At 44.6% G+C, this 20678-nt stretch overlaps 1 protein-coding gene across 8 annotated transcripts in view; it reads left to right on the top strand.

The window, feature by feature from the left end:
- Positions 1 to 20678, top strand: part of TNFRSF11A (TNF receptor superfamily member 11a) — a 163989-nt gene that overhangs the window by 42306 nt on the left and 101005 nt on the right. For 3 of the 8 annotated variants that reach the window (XR_013831216.1, XR_013831219.1, XR_013831220.1), the window contains 3 exons: positions 356 to 1115; positions 13328 to 14016; positions 19097 to 19214. Coding sequence is in view for 2 of the 8 variants with exons in the window: in XM_079942093.1 (XP_079798219.1) it covers positions 356 to 1115; positions 13328 to 13668 (1101 nt within the window). In the remaining 6 variants the exon portion in view is untranslated. Of the gene's footprint in view, positions 1 to 355; positions 1116 to 13327; positions 15919 to 19096; positions 19215 to 20678 lie in introns of those variants that run through there. The other 5 variants (XR_013831215.1, XR_013831218.1, XR_013831217.1 and 2 more) reach the window with 4 other exon arrangements.

The following is a 20678-nucleotide window of genomic DNA, read 5'->3' as shown; positions in this document are numbered from 1 at the left end:
AAGCTACTAACCAGAGTTCAATATTTGTTTACAGGGTTTTTTAAAAATTTAGATTGAGGGTATAGACAAAATCCTGTGTTCTAAAGTTATTTGGGTCCGCTCTCCCCCTTGCTTCAGTGTAAACAAGTTATCCCATTGGAAATGCAGTTAGATTCATCTGATTCTGGTTGTACTCTATCTGAGGGTTCTCCCCACCCCCTAATCTTAAATAACCCAAATAAAGCGACATAGTGAGTATTCCATCTGTACTTGTTATGGTGGAAATAATTACTCTAAGCACCATTTTCAGCCACGTTTAGCAGACCCATGTGCTAACATCGCTGGATTAATGCTCTGCCTTCTGAATTTGAATCAGCAGGAGTCCTCAGGCAGCAATCTTAGCTGCACTCGTGTGGAAGCCCCTAGTCAGCGTGAAATCTGTGAGGGTGTCTTACTGCTGACTCTGGAACAGAAGATGTTTTCTGAAGATATGTGCTGTCCTGACAGTGGAGGTGCGTGTGCAGGTGGCGGTCCCTGTGTGCTGGGAGAAGATGCCGGGATGCTCACCCTGGTCAGCGAGATTGAGGGGGATCCCTTCAGGCAGATTCCCACGGAAGACGAATACGTGGACAGGCCCCCCCGGACCCCAGACTCTATATTATTCTTCACTCAGCCTGGAAGCACATCCACACCGCCTTTCCCTGAACCCCTGGAGGTGGGAGAGAATGACAGTCTAAGCCAGTGCTTCACTGGGACAGAGAGCTTGGTGGATTCCGAAAGCTGCCACTTCGCCGAGCCTCTATGCAGGACTGACTGGATTCCTATGTCCTCCGAAAAGTACTTGCAAAGAGAAGTGGAGGGTGGCAATTGCCCCCACTGGGCAGCCAGCGCCAACTCTGCAGATGGCTGTGCAGGCTGCAGGAGCCCTGCTGGGGAGGACCGGGAACCCCTGATGGGTTGCCCCCAAAGTGGACCCTTGCCCCAGAGCGCCTATGGCATGGGCCTTCCTCCCGAAGCAGCTGATGGGGCAGAGGCGGGAGGCCAGCCCACGGATGGGGCTGAAGCACGGCTTCCCAGCTCCACGAGGGGAGGTCCTGGCTCTGGAGGCCCTTCCGGTGAGCAGCCACCTGCATCAGGTAAGTGACTCTGCTGCTTTCTCCCTTCTGAGCAAAAAGGCCTGGTCTCTGTGCAGTATCTGGGGACAAGTGTCATGTGCCGTTCAGGAAAGAGGGACAGTAACGTGGGAAAAGTTCAGCTCGAGCATTTCCTCCTGATAAGCCTCTTTACAGGCTGGGTTTTGAGTCAGTCCACATGTTGGGTTTGTGGATTGTACCCCTGGGGCTCTCTCTCTTGGTTTATACGTGCCCCATGCCCTTTTGCATTCAGGCTTCTCACAATGGGATTAGACCTCAAATCCCCGCATTGACCCCTGAAGACAATGCCAACATTGACCACAGGACTGGCTGAAGGCAAGGCGTTCCCTCAGATTTCCGGGTTTGGGTTTTTTCTTTAAAGCGACCTAGGCCTCAAATTTCCCCCTAAAAAAGCTGTTATAAATTTCAGGACAGGAAACAAAATTGTTTAGTTAATCGTTGATTAATTAATATTTATTGAGTGTAGCTTGTTGATTCTGGGCCAGATTAATGAGGCAGTGGCTGTCCTTTGATGCTTTTTATGAGAAGCCCCTTTTATAAACACTGCATAGGATATATTTATGGAACCAGGAGGATGGCTTTACAATTTAAAATCATTATAGAGATTTATTGCTGCACCACTGCTTGAGTGTGAATAGCCCACCAGTTGTAATATTATAACTTTTCTGCGAAGGTAGAACAATCCTGTTTTATTATGTAGTTACAGGGGACTTTTCTGCTGATGGTGAGGGCTTTCTCTGGTTCCGGGGATTATTTGCTGTATTATGGGAAGGGGGTGGTCAGGGATCTCTGAGAATTTTCTGAAAGCTATAGACCCTCTCTCCAGAAAAATGAATATATGCATATGTACTATTTAAGGGGCTTCACAGAATCCTTCCAAACTCTAAAACCACAAAGCCCGTTCATGGACCACCTTTATCCTGGGATGCTTTTTCTTTTTCTTTCCTGCCTCTTTAGTTAGACCGCCACTGGGTCTAGCAGCTGGTCTTTGAATTGTTTTATAACCGTGAGGTAGCTCAGTCGGGCCCTAAATGGAGACTGTTTTGCCCCATGCTAATGGTGGCTCCTGCCTCATTGGGTAGAACAATGAATTTGAATCTGTTCTCCAAGGTCTGTGGTTTTGCCGCAACTACACAGATTCACTGAGGTGTAAATTCTCTCTCAGTTCTCAGTCCAACTGAAAGGAGGAGGTGGGCTTGGGGATATTTTCCAAAGAACTGATGTGTTTTTCCTCCAGAAGACCTCAACTTATTTTTTCAAAGATTTTAAGTAATTTCCGTGTCTAAAAGTTTGGCTCTATGGTTCGTTTGTATTGTTCTCTTTCTTTTCTACGGGTTAATTTTCTTCCCACTGGTTGCACACACAGAGAGAACACGAGTATTTGGGGGTGTGGGGAGGAGGGAGGCGGAACCTCAGTTTGGCAGCTGCCACGTCTTGTGACGCTGCCAGGGGACAGACCTGTTTTTCAGTTGCTAACATCAGGAAGGTGATGTTCGCTGCTGTGTGAAAGGCAGCAGCAGTTCTTGGAAGAACAGCACTGGCCAAAGTGAAGGAGATCAATGTTTTCGTTGTGTCAGGAAACCAAAAAGGCGGATCCGAGCTCTCCTATAAGGAGTTAAAACAGTGCCCATCTCTGCTTTTTTTATCTTTTTTTTTCTCCAGCACTAAACATCTAGGCATGGAAAGAAGAAGAAGAAAAAAAAAAAAAAGCATGTCGTCAACTAAGTGGTATTAATCTGCAAAAAGTTGACACTGCTTTTCCTGTCTTGATCTGGTGCTCAGCCGTGTAAAACACCCGTAGAGAGTTGCCAGCAAGGGGCCAAATTCATGTTTGCTTGAGGAGTAGCAGCCGCCAGGCTGATTTTTGAGGCTGTGCAGGTCTCTCCATAATTACTTCTACATAAACAGGCCTTCTGATTCCTGGTCAAAATAGCACTTTCTCATTATTGCTTTTTTTTGGTCATAGTTTATCTTCTATAAAATGTGTGAAAGAGGATGGAGCTTGGGTGGGGTTAATTCTACATGATCTCCTGAAAGCCACTGTGCTCTCAGGACTTGAGGGAGGTGACCTTTTTATTGGCTTTTGGATTTTTATATGTGAGTATTTAAGAAGAAAAAAACTTACAACCAAATCAAGTGGTTTCTGCAGAAATGACAGGGTTGGGCGCCACCTAAGTAGGGAAAAGTATCTCCTTTGCACCCAGCTTCCTTTTGAAGAGGATGGTTGTTCTTCAAACAGCTCCACAAGCCTATCTTTCAAAAATAATACGCGACGCTAAGTCGGTGTTAGCAGTGTCACAGCTCTTAAAGCACAAGGAGGGTTATCAGCAAAAACCAATGAAAGGGGAAAACATACTTGTGGTTTTGTTTTGCGTAACCATGTCTTGATTTACATCTTAAATTATCCTGATGACATGACGGTGGTTACCTTGGTTTTAAGCCCTTTCACCTGGAGTTTGGAGAATTCTGTATCTAGAAAATGATGTCACGTGAAGAAACAACTTCTTATGATTAATGTATCACTAGTTGGCCTGTGACTTGCTTCTGGCTCCTGAGATCACTTAATTGGTTCAGACACTTCTGAACTGGAGAGAGGTGTTTGTTCCCAGGGCCCACAACGATTCTTCATGAGCACCAGCTACATGATTCTCTATCAAATCTTTATTGAGGGTCCACTGAGACACGGAGACTTGGAAAAGCTTGGAAAACAAGTAGGGATTGGTGCTAGGGAATGGACAACACAAAAAGAATCAATAATTTGAGAAAGCAATGCCCTCCATGGCCAGCCCGCCTAAGCTGCAGCCTCTTCACCTGCTCACCCACCTAAGTCTGGCCAACGCCAGCCTCAGCCATTTTTAGTGGGAATCTCTCACTTTCCGGCTTCTGCACTGTCACAGGCCTCCCCAGGTGTGGCCACCCTGTCCCCGCACGGTCCCCTTTTCCAGAGCACCCAGCTCCTCCTGACCTTCAAGTCCCAGCTCAAATGCTGCTTCCTAAACCAGGGATGCACGTTGGCTGCCTGGGTGGCCACTCTCCCCTTCCTCAGCAGCCCCTCGTAATTCGTCTTGGCATCTTTCTCACCGAGCCCAGCACACTCACACCTTTATCAACAGCCATCTTCAGGCAGCCACGAACAGTTAGTTGGTAGGAATTGCCGTGACCTTCACCACTCCCGATCTTCTAGTCTCTCCCATGGCAGCATATTCACAGTATAAATGAATAAATGTTCATAAGCTCATTCATTCATTCATTCATTCCTCCATCCATCCAGTCATGAATAACTAAAGGAATAAGAGCCCATAGCTTCCTGTTTGTTCCCTAACTCACTCTCAGCCTCCTACCTCTTCGGTCTGTTCAGGGGAGCAGGGGGCCAGGTAGGGGATGGAAGGATGGCCGCTAGCTGTCCTGGGCAGACTTAGGTGTCCTGGGCAGAGGAGGCAGAGATGGCAGAAAAAAGGATGCGCTGGTCCATCCAAGTGGCATAGACGTACCTAGGCTAATGCCTGGGAGCCAAGGGCACTGGAGGATTAGGGTACATGCCTGACTCCCACATCCCCCACCCTTGGTCTCCCATCCCTGGGCCCCACCCCGTCCTGAAATGACTATTCTTGACCATCCACTTCCATCCTGAAAGACAGATAAACGTTCTCTTACCTCAGTTTTCTTCCCCTTCCTCCCCACCCCCTGAGCAAAGGACAGTCCTCTGTTTCTAACTTTCTTCTCTCTCCTGTTGCAATGCCATCCACTAACTTGTGTTTGACTTTTAGCTAAGTATCATAAGGGCAGGTATTAGCTCACAGATCCTATAAGTTAAAAATATTTTTTAATTCAGTTATTTGGTAATAAAATTCAGCATTCATTGATGCTAAAGGTCAATGCATTACTTCAAAATATGAGAAAAATTTGTTCACTATATCTTTTAGTTTAGCCCTACTTCCCTTCCTTCTCTTCTAATTTTGGAAGGGTTTCATTTGTCAGCCATTCTAAGTAATTTTCAAGCATGATTCAGAATGGAACTATTAAATACTGTTTCCCTTCCCATATCATCATAGACCCAGTTTCTTCCAAATGCCTGAAACAGATCTTGCATTTCCATAAAAAGGAAAATCACATGAGAAGCATATGGGTTAAATATAAAATAAGTTTTTAAAAAATTCCAAAAGAACCCAATATAGCCTGGGTAATTTGAGTGGATTTGTGTATATTTTTAGTTCTTTTCCTTGGAAGAAAATCTACATGACAATTGGGTGATATTATTTGCTATAGTTCTTGTGATTTAATATTCATACGTTATACATTTTAAACAACATAATAAGCCTTTGAGAAGACAAGTATGCATTACTTGCTTAAAAAATGTAAATTGTGTCAAGGATTGGGTTCTTAAAGGGAATTTTGTTCTCTCTGCCAGAGAAATAGGGATTCCACGGGGCCTGCTATTGCAAAGCAGGGACTTAGCAAACTATAAACATCTTTCTGGTCATGATGAGATACTTACTTCATTTATTCATTGTTTCTGTTGACTTAAAATGCTATTTTTAACTCTCTCAAGTGACCTGAAAATTCTTCCAGGTAAGTCACGTTAAATATTAATGTTAAGCCAACCAACCCATTTTAAATGTTAGAAACTCTTCAGATTTTCTAATTTAATAAAAACCCTCATGTCATGCTAATTCTCAAATCATCCTTTTGGGTAGCCTTCACATAGAAGTCTATCAATCCCCTTGTGTTCAGAGACACATTAAGCCTGTTCTGACATCCTGAAGGTTGCATTTTTATCAATGACATTATAGGTATTAGTTACCAGGTGCTGGCTAAGTGCTTCGTGTAGGTATTACCTTCCCACTTCCTCACAGGAATCCTATGGGCAAGTTCCTCGCCCAGGACCACACAGCGAGTCAGCGATGAAACCATGACTCAGCTCTCTGATTCTGAAGCCTATGCCTTCAACCATGGCACTGTCTCCCCATAAATCAGTGCCAATGTTGCTGATTTCATTTGTTTACCATGCGCTGGAGAATCCTCAGTGTGCTGTAGAATAAGGGCAAACTCGGGCTGGGATCATTGGCTCCTCAGGCTGAGCGCAGGGCAGTGGCCAGGCCAGGCCCAGAAGATTCCATGGGAAGGGGCGCTAGTGTCTGTGCAGGAGGTGATGGCTACTTTGACCTCTGAGTCCCCTTTCTTCTGCCAGTTGTCTTAGGAAGTTACTGTTTTCACTGTCACCGGTTCTTTTGGAAGGAAAGCTCTTTCTTCCACATGCCTCCAACCCCATCTTTTTTTGAAAGTAAAATAAAACTAAAATAAATGCCAGAGGCAGCTTGCTGGGGAAAGCTGGCGGAAAGCCAGCTCCGGAGAGTAGGGAAGAGGGAAGTGACGGGCCTGGCTTTGCTCGTATTCCCAGAGGTCTGTGGACTAATGGGACCTATGAAAGCCTTGAGCCTTCTTAAGGCATCTTGGACAAGCCTCATGCACCCCATCCCTCCCTTTCCACATTCCCCCCATAACCAGCCACCAGCAAGGGAGAAGGTCTCCCCTGACATCAGAACGTCCTGAGGTTTCCTTGGCTCTCAGTGGAGAGGGCTACCCCTTCCGGGCATGTACCAACTGCGGAAACCCCGGCAACCATGCTGATGAGGGGGCCCGCAGCACCCACCTTGCTGACATGGGGTCCTTTTGACTTGCCATCCCAGGGCCTTGCCCTCTCAGGTCCGTTCACACAACCGTGTAAAACCCTCTGAAAGGCAGAAAGCTGATTTCAAGGAACGATTGTTTGTAAACAAGGACAGTTCAGGACTGAGGCGTAATACAGGGTAAGGATATTACCAGCTCATTCAAAACCTTGACCTACTCTAGTGCTACATTCAACTAGCTGCTGACTTGCACGATGAGAAATGAGATGGTGGGGGATTTGTGTAGAATTACATAGATGAGTGTTCAAACCAGAGACAGTCAGAATGATGGATTATTTCAGCAAAGAAAATAAAAGTTGGTTAGATTGCTAGAGGTAAGTGCCCTTTCAGTCTTCAAGGTATTTTGAAGTCCTTCAACAAGACAGGGATGGAAAGATAACATGACCGCTCAGTACGTTTCCTAAGTCTCGTTTCCTGGGGAGTTGCATGAGCACAAACATTACATTCTGGGAGTAATAATGCCAGCATTGCACCTGTGAGAAATTCTGTGCTATTTCCCAAGCATTTTCAAATCCACTGTCTCGTTTGACCCTATGCCATCCTGCTGGCTATTCACACATTCATTTATTCATTCATTTATCATATGCCTGCTCTGGGCGGCTGCACGCTGCCAGGCTAGCTGGGCTTGAAAATTGATGCTCATTTCATAAAGAGCAGACCGAGTTGTTAGGTAGTTTGTCCCAACTCCACAGCTAGTGGAAGCCGAGCCAGGGCAGGACCAGAGCTTTCAGGGTCCTGCACTCTCCTCTGTCCCAACCCCATTTCTGTCCCTCCTGTACTCAGGCAGCCACTGAAACCACCACCCTTTTAGTCACCAGTCATGCTCTTCAGAGAGTGAAACACCACTCTAAGCTGCTAAAACCTCTTTGCTGTTGAAGTTGAGACAGGTGAGACTAGGATGCCATGGATGTTAGTAGGTTACTTGCAGGTGAGTCTGTATTGTGATGAGGCTGGAGAAAGAAGCCTGGACAGTTTTCATCCCTGAAGCCATGTCAGTCAGTAGAGGGGGAAAAAGAAGCAAGCCTGGAATGCTCACATGCGGAGGAACTGCGAGCTGGTGTTTATAATGCAGCCAGCCTGGCACAGAGGGAGCACGCGGTAAATTCTGGATTTGAGGTGTTCCATCACTATTAGTATTATAATAGTGATCTAGCTTAATCTTAATCTAGCTTCACTAGATTAGCCCACATCCCCCTAACCTCTGCAGAGTGACCTGACGGAAGCCGACAGCACACTGTTACTCACAACTAATGGGTCACTCTAGGACACCCCGGACCTTCTGCTCCCGCCCAGAGAATGGCCGCGCTTCCTAAAATCCATAGATCTGCCCAGTCTTATGAGTGTGAGCTGATCCTGTTGTAATTTAAAACTTTAACTGTTGCACTAACTGGTTAAAAAAGAAAAAATGAAGTTGATAAGCATGAGAATTATTTCTATGAAACTATTAAGTGCTTCAGGAAGATTCAGAGAATGAGCTGCTAAAATCTTTTTGCTGTTGAAGTTGAGAGGGTGAGGTGATGAAAGGTTGAGGCAATAAAACTCTAGAAGGATTCTGCACTTAGACTGCTTGGCAGCTGGCTTGGTTCTCATTTCACTTTAAAGAAACCAAAACGAGATCGGAGGCAAAGCCTGACAGGTATAACTGATACAGTCAGCAGACCTTTTCTCAAAGGGACAAGCCTCAGTTCTCTATCAGAAAGTGGGTGTTGAAAGTTTTATAGCAGGTGGCAAGTGGCTTGAACACCAGGGAAACATATCATAGAGTCCACGTTTTAGGAGCACCGGTGGGTAGCCTCTGCAACTCAGAGTTTTACCGAACGTTGAGTTCTTTATCAGTAGAGAAAATTAGATTGGCAAATGTGTCTGCAATATTGAAACATGTCCAACTTATGTTACCTCCAAAAAGAGTAGCATTAAATTAGAGTATCAGTGAGGGGGGGAGGGGGAAACAGAGCAGCACTCCTTATAGCTGTCTGCCATCTGCTACAAAGTTTCCAGAGCCCAGTGAAAAGTGAATATATGAAGCTCCTTGTGCAAAAATTAGTAAGAATTTCAAGATGATGACAACAGAACGTTAAACAAGCACGGGGCCCTTCTGAGCACAGGGCCCTGTGCGACTGCACAAGTCACATGCCCCTGAAGATGGCTCTGCTGTCACTTACTGTTACTGGCAAATAAGTAGAGCTTTTTAAAGTTTTGTCTGTACCAGTTTACTACTCTCATAAAAGTCAGTGTGAATGGAACAGACTTGGACTTGATCGAAGGTAGTTTTTGTCATTAATTGTACTTTCGATGAAGAAACACATGAAGAATAAAATTGAGAATCTCATACTCTTTCTAGGTAGCTTTTCTTTACATCCTATTTGTCAGGAGTTGAAAGGCCTTTTTTTGGTCCTCCCCTCCCTACTGTGCCCCCCGCAAGAATAATACTCTTGATCCAGTCTGTGGATCGAAGAATTATGAAATGTTTAAATATATTTCTTAGGAAAAAGGGTTTGAGTTCCATTTTGGAAAAAAAATAGAAAATAAGGATATCGATCCTATAGAATATATCAGAAATATATTGTTGACCATGAGGTAAAGGCATGGAATGAAATTTCATTTTTTTTTTTTGGTTTTTTGGCTGCATGGCATGTGGGATCTTAGTTCCCTGACCAGGGATCAAACCCATGCCCCTTATGTTGGAAGCGTGGAGTCTTAACCACTGGACTGCCAGGGAAGTCCCCTGGAATGAAATTCTTAAGAAGAAAAGTTTAACACAAAATCTTGATGTGTAAGATAATGGTTTAAAAAAAAATGGGTTTTTATCTGAGTTCAGACAAACTGAAGATTCTGATGAGGAAGGTAAACAACAATGGAGGCATGATGATGATTTGTTGGAAAATAAAATTTTAAATGATGGAGAAATTATATATACCATGACATAAACAGATAAATCCATATGAAGAGGACAAAAAAGATATTAAATTCAAGACCATAAATCAATCACACAGTGGCTAGCACTGCCCTGTGTGTAGGTTTACAAGATACTGAGAAACAACAGAACCATGTTGTTCTTCAATATTGTAGTAATAAAAAGCTAAAGGAATTATACCAAGAAAAAAATCATACTTTAAAGCAACTTAAATTTGCTGCTCTTATTAAATAACCATGGTATTTTTTTATTTTTAAACAGTACATTTTAAATTGGAATATGGTTTATGGTACACACATATTATTTTTGATTTCTCACTTTGACTTTTTCTGTTAACTAGTGATCCCTCAACTAGGAAGACTTCTCCTGTGTTAGTTATTACGCTCATTCATGCTGCTGCTGCTACAGTAGAGACCTTATATCAGCTCTCAGTTAGCAGTTGTTGAGTTACTTGAAAAAGTCATTTACAAGTTCACCTCTTCAACATCTTTTGAAACTTAAAACATATAACTTGCATTCACACATTGATTTTTTAGTATAGGGACATATGTGTTGGCTGCATATAGTTTCCTGAGCCTTTTTCACGTTAACCACACCATCTTAACTTCCAGGCATAGCAAGTCTGAATGCAAACTCCTTCTGCATTTTTAAAGTCTTTTTCACTTTTTCTTTTAACAGCTGCCTTGTCCATGCCACCACACACCAGTCCAGCAGCTTGCTGATGTCTTTTGTTTTGCGTTTAGTGGCTCACATTTATTTGGGTCCTTGCAAAGCATTCAGTTTTCTTAGAAACATTTGCCTTTTTTTCACACTTACTTACATTTCGCAACTTTACATACAGACAGACCTTGGAGATACTGCAGGTTCAGTTCCAGACCACCGCAATAAAGCAAACACCACAATAAAGTGAGTCACACGAATTTTTTTGGTTTCCCAGTGCACATAAAGTTATGTTTACACTATACTGTAGTCTATTAAGTGTGCAATGGCATGTCTAAAAAAATGATGTACATACTCAGTTTAAAAATACTTTATTGCCGGGCTTCCCTGGTGGCGCAGTGGTTGAGAGTCCGCCTGCCGATGCAGGGGACACGGGTTCGTGCCCCGGTCCGGGAAGATCCCACGTGCTGCAGAGCGGCTGGGCCCGTGAGCCATGGCCGCTGAGCCTGCGCATCCGGAGCCTGTGCTCCGCAACGGGAGAGGCCCGCATACCGCAAAAAAAAAAACAAACAACTTTATTGCCAAAAATGCTAACCATCATCTGACAATGCAGGGTTGCCACAGACCTTCAACTTGTAAAAAACGCAGTATTTTCAAAGCACAATAAACCCAACAGCAAGAAGACAAGGTACACTTGTATTTCATTAGATTTCCTAATAGGTTCAACTAGTTAAAAACAGACTTAAGAACTAACTTGGTAACTGGTGAGAGCAGAAAGACATAGGCATAATAGAGAGTAGACCTGTAGCATAGAGTATGCTCGATGTTATGAACACCTATGTTTTTTAAAAATTTTTATTTTATATTGGAGGATAGTTGATTCACAATGTTGTGTTAGTTTCAGGTGTACAGCAAAGTGATTCAGTTATACATATACATGTATCTATTCTTTTTCAAATTCTTTCCCAATTTAGGTTATTGCGAACGTTGAGTAGAGTTACATATGCTATACAGGTCTCTGTTGGCTATCTATTTTAAATATAGTAGTGTGTATATGTCAATCCCAAACCCCCAATTTATCCCCCTCTCCACCTTTCCCCTTTGGTAACCTTAAGTTTGTTTTCTAAGTCTATGAGTCTATTTCTGTTTTGTAAACAAGTTCATTTAACTTCACTTAGTATGATAATCTCTAGGTCCATCCATGTTGCTGCAAATGGCATTATTTCATTCTTTTTAATGGCTGAGTAATATTCCATTGTATATATGTACCACAATGGATTTTCTTTATCCATTCATCTGTTGATGGACATTTAGGTTGTTTCCATGTCTTGGCTCTTGTAAACAGCACTGCAATGAACATTGGGGTGCATGTATCCTTTCCAACCATCGTTTTCTCTGGATATATGCCCAGGAATGGGATTGTGGGATCATGTCTGTGTATTTTAGAGGGAATGGAGAACATGGGTCAATCTGACTAGTTAGTGAATGGAATACTAGCTGTACTTGCCCAAGTCGCTTGGGGGAATTAATAGGCAAATAAATCCCTGCCACCACCCATCTAGGAACACCCCCAATACAACTGCCAACGGGAGAAGGAGTGTGAGTCACAAATCCTCCCTTGTGACTTTCAACTTGTTGCTCATATTTGAAATCTCTATTTTCATTGAAATCCCTGTAATGGGCCACTGTGCTTGTCTCAGGATCTCTGAAGATACCCTGTGGGTGCAGGGAAGGCTCCTGGTATTTCCTGTATGCTGTTGGTATTTCAGTGAGACCATCCAAAATATGCCTTCCACATTTGGGAGAAATCTCTTCATGGAGAGTAATGACAGAAACGATTTTATTTGTGTAAGTTATTATTAAGCTTTGTCACAACAGAGAAGAAAAAAAAAAAAGATGAGGTTAATAGTGAGGCACTGTTTTTATGTTCACCTTCCCTGGTCAGACTGAAAGATTCTGCTGGTGATGCTGAGTGTTGGGGCATTTCTGCATCTGCTTGGTTTGTGGCATTTATTTTCACCTGGGTCATTTGTAGAGCATCAGTCTTTGACATAGGAGAATAAGAGGTAGTAGGGTTCCTAACATTTGTTGAACTTTGTTTGTTTTTCAAAAGGCCCACTAATTAAAGACTGGCTAAATCCAATCACCCACAAAAAGTGATGACAGAACCCCCTGAGGACAAAACACCTCCCAGGGATTGAAGGAAAGAGTGATTTGTAAGATTGTTTTTGTTTGGTTGGTTGGCTTTTCTCCATTTTAGTCTTGTGAATCTCTCTTTTTTCTAGGAGTTTGAAAAAATGTTAAGGAAATTAATTTCTGCTAAATACTGAGCCCGGGTGGCCCCATGGCCCACCAGGGCTGAGCTTAGGGACCTCTCCAGGGAGGGTGAAAAGATGTGAAAGAGTCTGGTCAGAGAGGAGGCTGGGCTGCGGTGGGCTCCAGGGTCCTAACAGGCCGCAACCTTCGCTCCAGCCTTTGCTTCCCTTCCTGATGCATTTGACCATTGCCGAACCACTGGCTGTGTTTGCTGCGTTATCCATCACGTGCGCACACCCTTTTGCAACATCTGAATCCCGTCCGTGATTCTGCGATGCGGGCGGGCTCTCCTGCCAGTGTCCCCCGAGGTCATTGTGGCCAACGACAAAACCTGAGGATGGCCCACTGTCTTGCTTCTCTTCCCTCGTCTTCTTTCTCTCTCCCTCCCTTTTTCCTTCCTCCACCTCAGTCAGGCCCGGTGAGACGGCAAAGGAAGGAACCACGGGGAGTGCCCCATGCATTTTAGGGGACGGGTGGGTGAGGAAGGGCCGCCCGTGAGAGGGCCGGGGCGCCAGCGCCCCTCCATGCATTGGGAAACTTTCCTCTCACAAGACCAAGTTCTCGCCCAGAACTGATGACTCACCCTCTGCGTGTTCTCTCTTCCTCTCCCCTTGTAGGAAATGTGACTGGAAACAGTAACTCCACGTTTATTTCCAGCGGGCAGGTGATGAATTTCAAGGGCGACATCATCGTGGTCTACGTCAGTCAGAACTCGCAGGAGGGTCCGGCAGGGCCGGGCGGCTGCGCGGGGGAGCCGGTGGGCCGCCCGGTGCAGGAGGAGAGCCCGCCGTGCTGCGACTCGTTCGCCGGCCTCGGGCCGCGCTTCCCGGACACGTGCGCCGGCCTCGAGGTGGGCCCGGGGCTGCAGGAGCGAGGCGCCCCCGGGCCCGACAAGGCCTCGCGGCCGGTGCAGGAGCAGGGGGAGGCCGAGGCCGGGGCGCCCGAGACGCGGCGCTGAGCAGCCGAGAACCCGCTGCGGTTGCAGCCGGGCGGGCGCGGAGCCGCGGGCCTTCCAGCCCGCCCTCCGCGCCGCGCACATCGGGAGCCGCGTCCCCAGCTGACGACGCCGCCGCGCACCCGTGCCTGGGCGGGACTGAGGGCGGGGCCTGGGATGGGGCGGGGCCGTGGCCCCAGAGGTGTGCCGTTGAGCCCCTCCGTTTGGTACACCTGCGTCAAATGACCGGACGTTCTTTATCCATCTTGTTCTAAATAGAATCGGCAACTTTAAAAACAAACAAGCAAACAGAAGTACATTTGTTATTACTACTCACTTCCATCCACGGTCACGTGTCTACTAATTGCACAGGTACACGTTGCTCTCTTCTGTTACTCCACTTTTTACCTCCTTCTAGTTTTTCTTCTTCCGCTTTCACCTCCCATTATTAGTTCGTCAGTAGTTTGTCTCTTTACGACATCTGTTTTTAATGGCCGTCCTGTTCTATTTGGATCTGTATCCCTTCCCCCACCCCGTCCTCCATGTTTGATATTTGTATTTCACTGTCTCTCATAACGTTTCTCTTGATATTGTCCGCCCTTTTTTCTTTTTACTATTTCACGATTTTCTTGAAAGGTCTCGTAAGGGTGACGGTCTTCTTTATATGTTTTCTTTTGGTCCCTTCTCACAAGTAGATGACTGTGTTTTGGTGATGGCGGGGGCGGGGAGAGGTGAGGAGTCTGTACTAAGCACTTTTGGAAGAAGGCTAGAAATGTGAAGCCTGGGGGGAGGCTCAGAGAACAAGAGGAGGGACTTTTAGCTTTCGAAAACTTTTCTGAGTTCTCAGTTTTCTAAAGGAAGGAAAAGGGGAAATCCCATTTTCACCCTGAATGTTTTTTAAGTTTGTGTCAATTTCTAGGCAGCACTAGGCTGCAATTCGTGTCTGCCTCCTTTACTCCATCTCAAAATGGTTCATTTCCCCCGGGTGAATGTAGTACCCTTCCCAGCAGAGGCACTCAGGTACTTGGGGAAACTAAATCTCAAAAATCCAAGTTGCTGCACTTGGCATTCTTATTCTTGATGTGTCCCTGGAAAAGGTGTGGAAAATGAGTAGGTCATGGGATGGCCTGCACACACGGTGAAAGGAAGGTGCCAGGAAAGTTCAAGAAAGGAAGAATAAAGTTGTGCATTTGTTTTCTTTCTAAACAAGAATAGCATAAATGTGTTTAGGCAGTAGGCACCATTTTCTTCCTAAAAAATCGTGTATCTGTAATTTAGCCTTGTAGAAGTGGAAAACATTCTTATTATTTTCCATGCGTTTACATTAAAAACCCAAATCCTTATATTGTGAACTTAAGAAAACTTATCATAGAGGTGCTTTTCTCTTAGCATCAGTGCTCTTGTGAGGAAACATACAATGTGAGTCAGAGTGAAAGGAATTACCTAGGATGTTTCATCTGTTGTGGCCAGTGAGCATTTGTTCTCCTCAAATACTAAAGTTAAAATATCTAAGCACATTAAAATTAATTTTGCAGATCTGGTTGGTTTTAAGAGTGGTGATAGCAGTCACTGTCCAGACTTTAATGGCCACAAATGCCCAGCTGAAGGGAATGAATGATCGTTGATCACTGGTTTCTCCCTGTCGGTTGCAGGTCTCTTGGAAATGCTAGAATAGTAGCCATCAATTATGACTTTTAATGGAGAAGCAGAGGTGGTTCTATAATTTATGGGGCTTCTTAGCTGACAAGAAAAACTGCAGGAAATAACTGTGTTGCCAGGATGATCCGTTGGTGGGAATTTACTGTCTGTGCTGCCCTTTTAGTTCACATCCATCCAAAGAGAGATGTTATAAAAATGGAAGAAGCCGTTAAACCTTTTGACATATTAAACAAAGTATAGTTCACAAAGGAGAAGGCTGAGCTAAAGACCCAAGTTTCTACTGTGACTGTCATCATCTCCCTAATACTTTCCTTTTCTTTCCTATAAAAAGGCACTAATTTTTGACATTTTCCCAAACTAGAGATAACATAAGGATGCTACAGTGAATGTTAAAGTATTTTGAGATCCTTAAATAAAAAGTGCTAAATAAATACATAAGAATCTACTTTCAGAAAAAGGTAGTATTCTTTCCCATGCTGATCCCTACTAATTCTATATTGATCCAAAAACAATTAAATGATAGGAGGTATATAGCAAATATAGGTCTGTGTCTGTGTATTATAGAGATGTATATGACAAATGTAAACAGAATGAAATGAAGACAATAATGAAAAACTGGGGAATGTGATAAAGAGATTATTAAACATATTTGATGATAAAAAAATTTTTTCACGGCTTGTTTAAACAAAGCTTTTTGTGAAATAATGATCTGACTTCTTTCTGATCTCTATGATGTACTGTGGTATCAGATGTTGGTTATATGGTGTCACTGGTGGAAACCTCAACAAGAGTTGGGACAGAAAGTGCCTTTTTTTAATAATATATCTACCATTGATCTCATAAGTAAAATTCTTTAAAATGTAGGTTGGCTAGGCAGTGAAAGAGTTGAAATGGAAACGGAGTCTAGTGTTTTCTACCCACACCTAATTCAGCTGTCAGAAGTAGGAAGAATTAATTTCTTCTCTCTGCCTGCAAGCACAAAGAGTAGTTTGAATGTGAGGTATTGGAACCTTCCTATGGCAAAGGAAAAGAGGGCTCTTGCTGTGTAACAAGCTACCCCAAAACTCAGTGGTTTAAAACAATCACCATTGATTTAGCTCCCAGCCCTGTGGGTTGGCTCAGCTTGGTTGGTTCATTAGGCCTGGAGGAGCCCAGCTGGGCTTGCTGACCTGTGTGCAGTCTGCAAGCTGACTGGCTCGGGGAAGGCTGGCTGGACTGAACCCTGTCCACGCGGTCCCTCATCCTCGCAGCAGGCTGCCCTGGCCTTCTTCTCATGGTGGTGCCTGGGTTCTGAGAGCAAACAAAACCATATCAGGCTTTTTGAGACCTAGGCTTGAACTGGTGTGCTGTCATTTCTGCCACATTCTGTTGGCCAAAGTAAGACACAGGGTAGCCAGATTGAAGGGGTGAGTACCCAGAGTTGCAGGGTGACACTGAGAGAGTGGTAGATACAAGGAGGGGAGAATGGGGCCCTTTTGCCATCTCCATCACAGGAACATTGTTCATAATCAAATGGTGCTGGGGAGAGTGCAGCTGGGAGCAGGAGAGGAACGTTTCCCAGCCCCCAGTAAGTGCTTCCTTCTCTGGTGACCAGATGCCTTTGATGCAGAGTACAGTCAGTTCCTACAAATGAGTACTGAGGTTCCTTCCAAAGCCAAACATCCATGATGAGGGAACTGGGTCTATGGTACTACTGCATTCCATTGGCACAGATCATGGAAAAGTGACGATTTGTAAAATCAAGAAAACTGGTGAGATACTTTGGGTAGAAGAACCTGCTACATAAACAGATAAACAATGTCGTGTTCACCCTTTAGGCTGATTCAACAAACAAACTCTTTATGGTTGGGTACTGGGCAAAAGGGTGAGCTTGAGCAGAAGTACTGTCTTTGGTGGAAGAGGCATAATTTTGACATGTTTGCCCTTTGACCGTCTCTGATGGCACATGACTCTCCTTGGCCATCTGCTTTGGGGAGCCCTGGGGTGCTCTGGGCATGAGTTGCCTAACCTTTTGTGCGAAAGGGTAAATCAAAGTCCTAAACATTCGGTTGGTGAGTCATCATTTTTATTTAATGTGCTTTTGATGCTTGGGCCCCGAGCATCCTTGAGAAAGGAGATGAAGATAGCTGCAGAGTCCCAGGGAGTCTGGGACATCCTAGATTTCTGGGGAAGACTGTGGATATTGCTGTGCTCCAGGGCATAAGGATGGGTTATCTATGGAATTCCTGACTCCCCAGGGCTATGCTGGTGAAGAAACTACTTTGCAACTACTAAAGCCTTTCCAAAAATAGGTGGGTAGGACTTCCCTGCTAGCACAGTGGTTAAGAATCCTCCTGCCAATGCAGGGGACACGGGTCCGAGCCCTGGTCTGGGAAGATCCCACATGCCGCAGTGCAGCTAAGCCTGTGCACCACAACTACTGAGCCTGTGCTCTACAGCTCACGAGCCACAACTACTGAGCCTACATGCCACAACTACTGAGCACGCGTGCCACAACTATTGAAGCCTGTGCACCTAGAGCCCATGCTCCGCAACAAGAGAAGCCACTGCAGTGAGAAGCCCGCGCCCCACAACGAAGAGTAGCCCCCACTCGCCACAACTAGACAAAGCCCACGTGCAGCAACAAAGACCCAATGCAGCCAAAAATAAATAAATAAATAAATTTATTTAAAAAAAAATAGGTGGGTATCTGAAATTGAGCAGGGGTGGGGTCAGCAGTGGGCACAAGCATGTAAGGTGGTATCACTGAAGCCAAGCTCAGAAGTGCAGGGGAGCCACATGTTCTGGAAACCCTGGACCAATGCTCCCATGGCAGCTCCTGCTATGGAGCTGAATTAATATAATGAAATGGGTTATTCCTTCCTTCATAACTTTATCTAATTTAAAAGAATTCCTTAACCCTTTCAGCCTACATTATGACTTGATATCATTGTTTATAGTGAAAATTTCTCTAAAAACCTTTTAGTATAGAAATAGCTGTATTTATAATTTAGACTCTTTAAATATTATAGCATAATACCCTTGAGATCCATCCAAGCTATTGGGTACATCAGCAGTTAGTTCATTTTTATTGCTGAGTAGTATTCTGTTGTATGGATGTACCACCGCTTATTCACCCACACTTGGATTCTTTCCGGCTTGAGGCAATTACAAATAAAGCTGCTATAACAATTTGTGTGGACATGTGTTTTCATTTCTCTTGGGTAAATACCCAGGTGTGGAATTGTGGAATCATATGGTAAATATATATTTAACTCTATAAGAAACTGAAATTATTTTCCAAAGTGGCTGTACCATTTTACATTCCCTTCATTTCATCAGCAGTGAAGGAGAGTTCCAGTTGCTTCATATCCTTAGCAGCACTCGGTAGCATCAGTTGTTGATTTATTTAAATTTTAGCCGTTCTAATAGATGTCATTGTGACTTTAACTGAGCATCTTTTCATATGTTTATTTGGCCATCTTTATCTCTTATTTGGTGAAGTGTGTGTTTGAATCTTTTGCCTCTATTTTAATTGGTTTGGTTATTTTCTTACTGTGTTTTGAAAGTTCTTTATATATTCTGAATATGAGAATATATAGGTGTTTAGGGCCTTTTATTTCAATGACAAAGAAACCATGGAAAAATACATATTTAAAGCTTTTAGAGCATTCTGAAAGTATATTTAATACCGTTAGTAAAAAAGTAAAGATGTCGCAATTTTTCATTTTATTAAAAAATTAAGGTTCAGGATATGTATAGCAGTAACATTTTTTCAGAGTAAATGTTTCTACAATAAAACCTCTCTTCACAGTGGGACTCGCAGTGGCAGGGCCCAGAGCCGTCGCTTGCTCTGTGGGCTGCTATGTCCTATAAGGCTTTATGGACTACATCAGTCACGCTTCTAGGGAGCACATTCACCCATGGAAACTGTGAGTTTTGTGTTTTACATGCTGGTATAAATGTCTTTATTTGGTTGGAAACGTGGAATGTTTTTCTATTGATATTTTCTGATTTCGTCATTTTATATATTAATAATATTATAATAATGAGGTGCTGGGAGAGGGAAACCATGAAAACAAACTCCAAATGCCACCGTCACCTATGTCTGGAAATAGAGGGAGCTGGTAGCCATGGGATAGACTTTGTTATCATGGGCAAGGTTGTTTGGTCTTATGAAGTTAAGGCCAGTTGGTATCTGTTGGCTGGAGTGTGATGGGATCCGTTGTGCCCTGACAGAAATGCTCCACAGTTGCCCTTGGTCTGCAGAACTAGTGGAGGGGAGGGGAGTAAGGCCGGGCTGCATGGAGACGTTCCACACTCAGGAGCTCTGGGAAGGGCTAGGAGCATCCATGTGGGGTCCCCTGGGAGAAAGGACACCAAGGGCTCTGAGGAGTATTGGGCTGGTGCTGAACAGCTGGGGCTGACAGGTGGACACTCCTGCAGGCCCAGCCACGTCCCACTCAGCTCTGGGGACAGTGGCTGAGTGTGAGCGAGGTAAGTCCAACATTATCCCTGGAGGCTCTCCTCCCCTCAACAGCACACAAGTATCTATAAGTGTGGGGCAGTGCTCGACGGTGACCAGAGGCCGTGACAGACCACGCCTGAGCTCACTAGCTTTTCTCATCTTCTCTGGGGTATTTGGAAGGAGACCAGTTCCCCTTTGGACCGAGTAAGACCTTGGGGTTCTTGGATGCCCGGATGGAGAGGCTCTACCTGTGAGCTGTTTGACACATGGGGGCTCCAGCAATTAATAGGAAAGAGAAAAGAGGTGCAGCTGTGTTTATACTTGCAGCTGGTGAAGCAGGCATGCCAGAGATGGACAGATAATGGAAAAGAGGAATCAGGACTTTATGAATTTGACCACAACTACCCCAAAGAGATCAGAACCTTTCACATGGACTCCACAGCCCCCGGCCCTCCAGGTTCATCCCACACCGCCCTCCTCCATTCCAGCTGCACTGGTCTCCCAGTGCACACGCTGCAGAATGGTGCAGTCAGAGAAAATAGCATGTGCGAAGGGGTAGGATGACTTCCCTCTGAGATAGACTGGGATGGTATTAGTAGCTCTTTTAACCAATCAGAAAACAAGGACAATCTAGATGGGGAGAGGCCATGCCATGGAGCGGGGGTCACCGATGAGAATGTGTCAGAACCAGGGAGTCTTGTCTCTCTGTGTGTCTGTGCCCCCCCCATCCTCCTGCACTCTTCCTTTCCAACTTCCCTGATCTCTTCTCTGTCCCCTAATTCTGTGTCGCTTTCTCCCTCTTTTCCTGTTGCTCAAGCCATTCTCTGACTCTCTGACTCTTCCCCCAGGCACTTGGTCCGCTTCCCCTTTTCCATCCTTCCATGTGGCTCCCACATTCCTTATTGTTCCCTCAACGCCTCTTCTGTCC

Source organism: Stenella coeruleoalba, assembly GCF_951394435.1.
Source record: "Stenella coeruleoalba genome assembly, chromosome: 14".
In the NCBI taxonomy this organism is placed as follows: Eukaryota; Metazoa; Chordata; class Mammalia; order Artiodactyla; family Delphinidae; genus Stenella; species Stenella coeruleoalba.
This window is presented reverse-complemented; position numbering and strand designations above follow the sequence as displayed.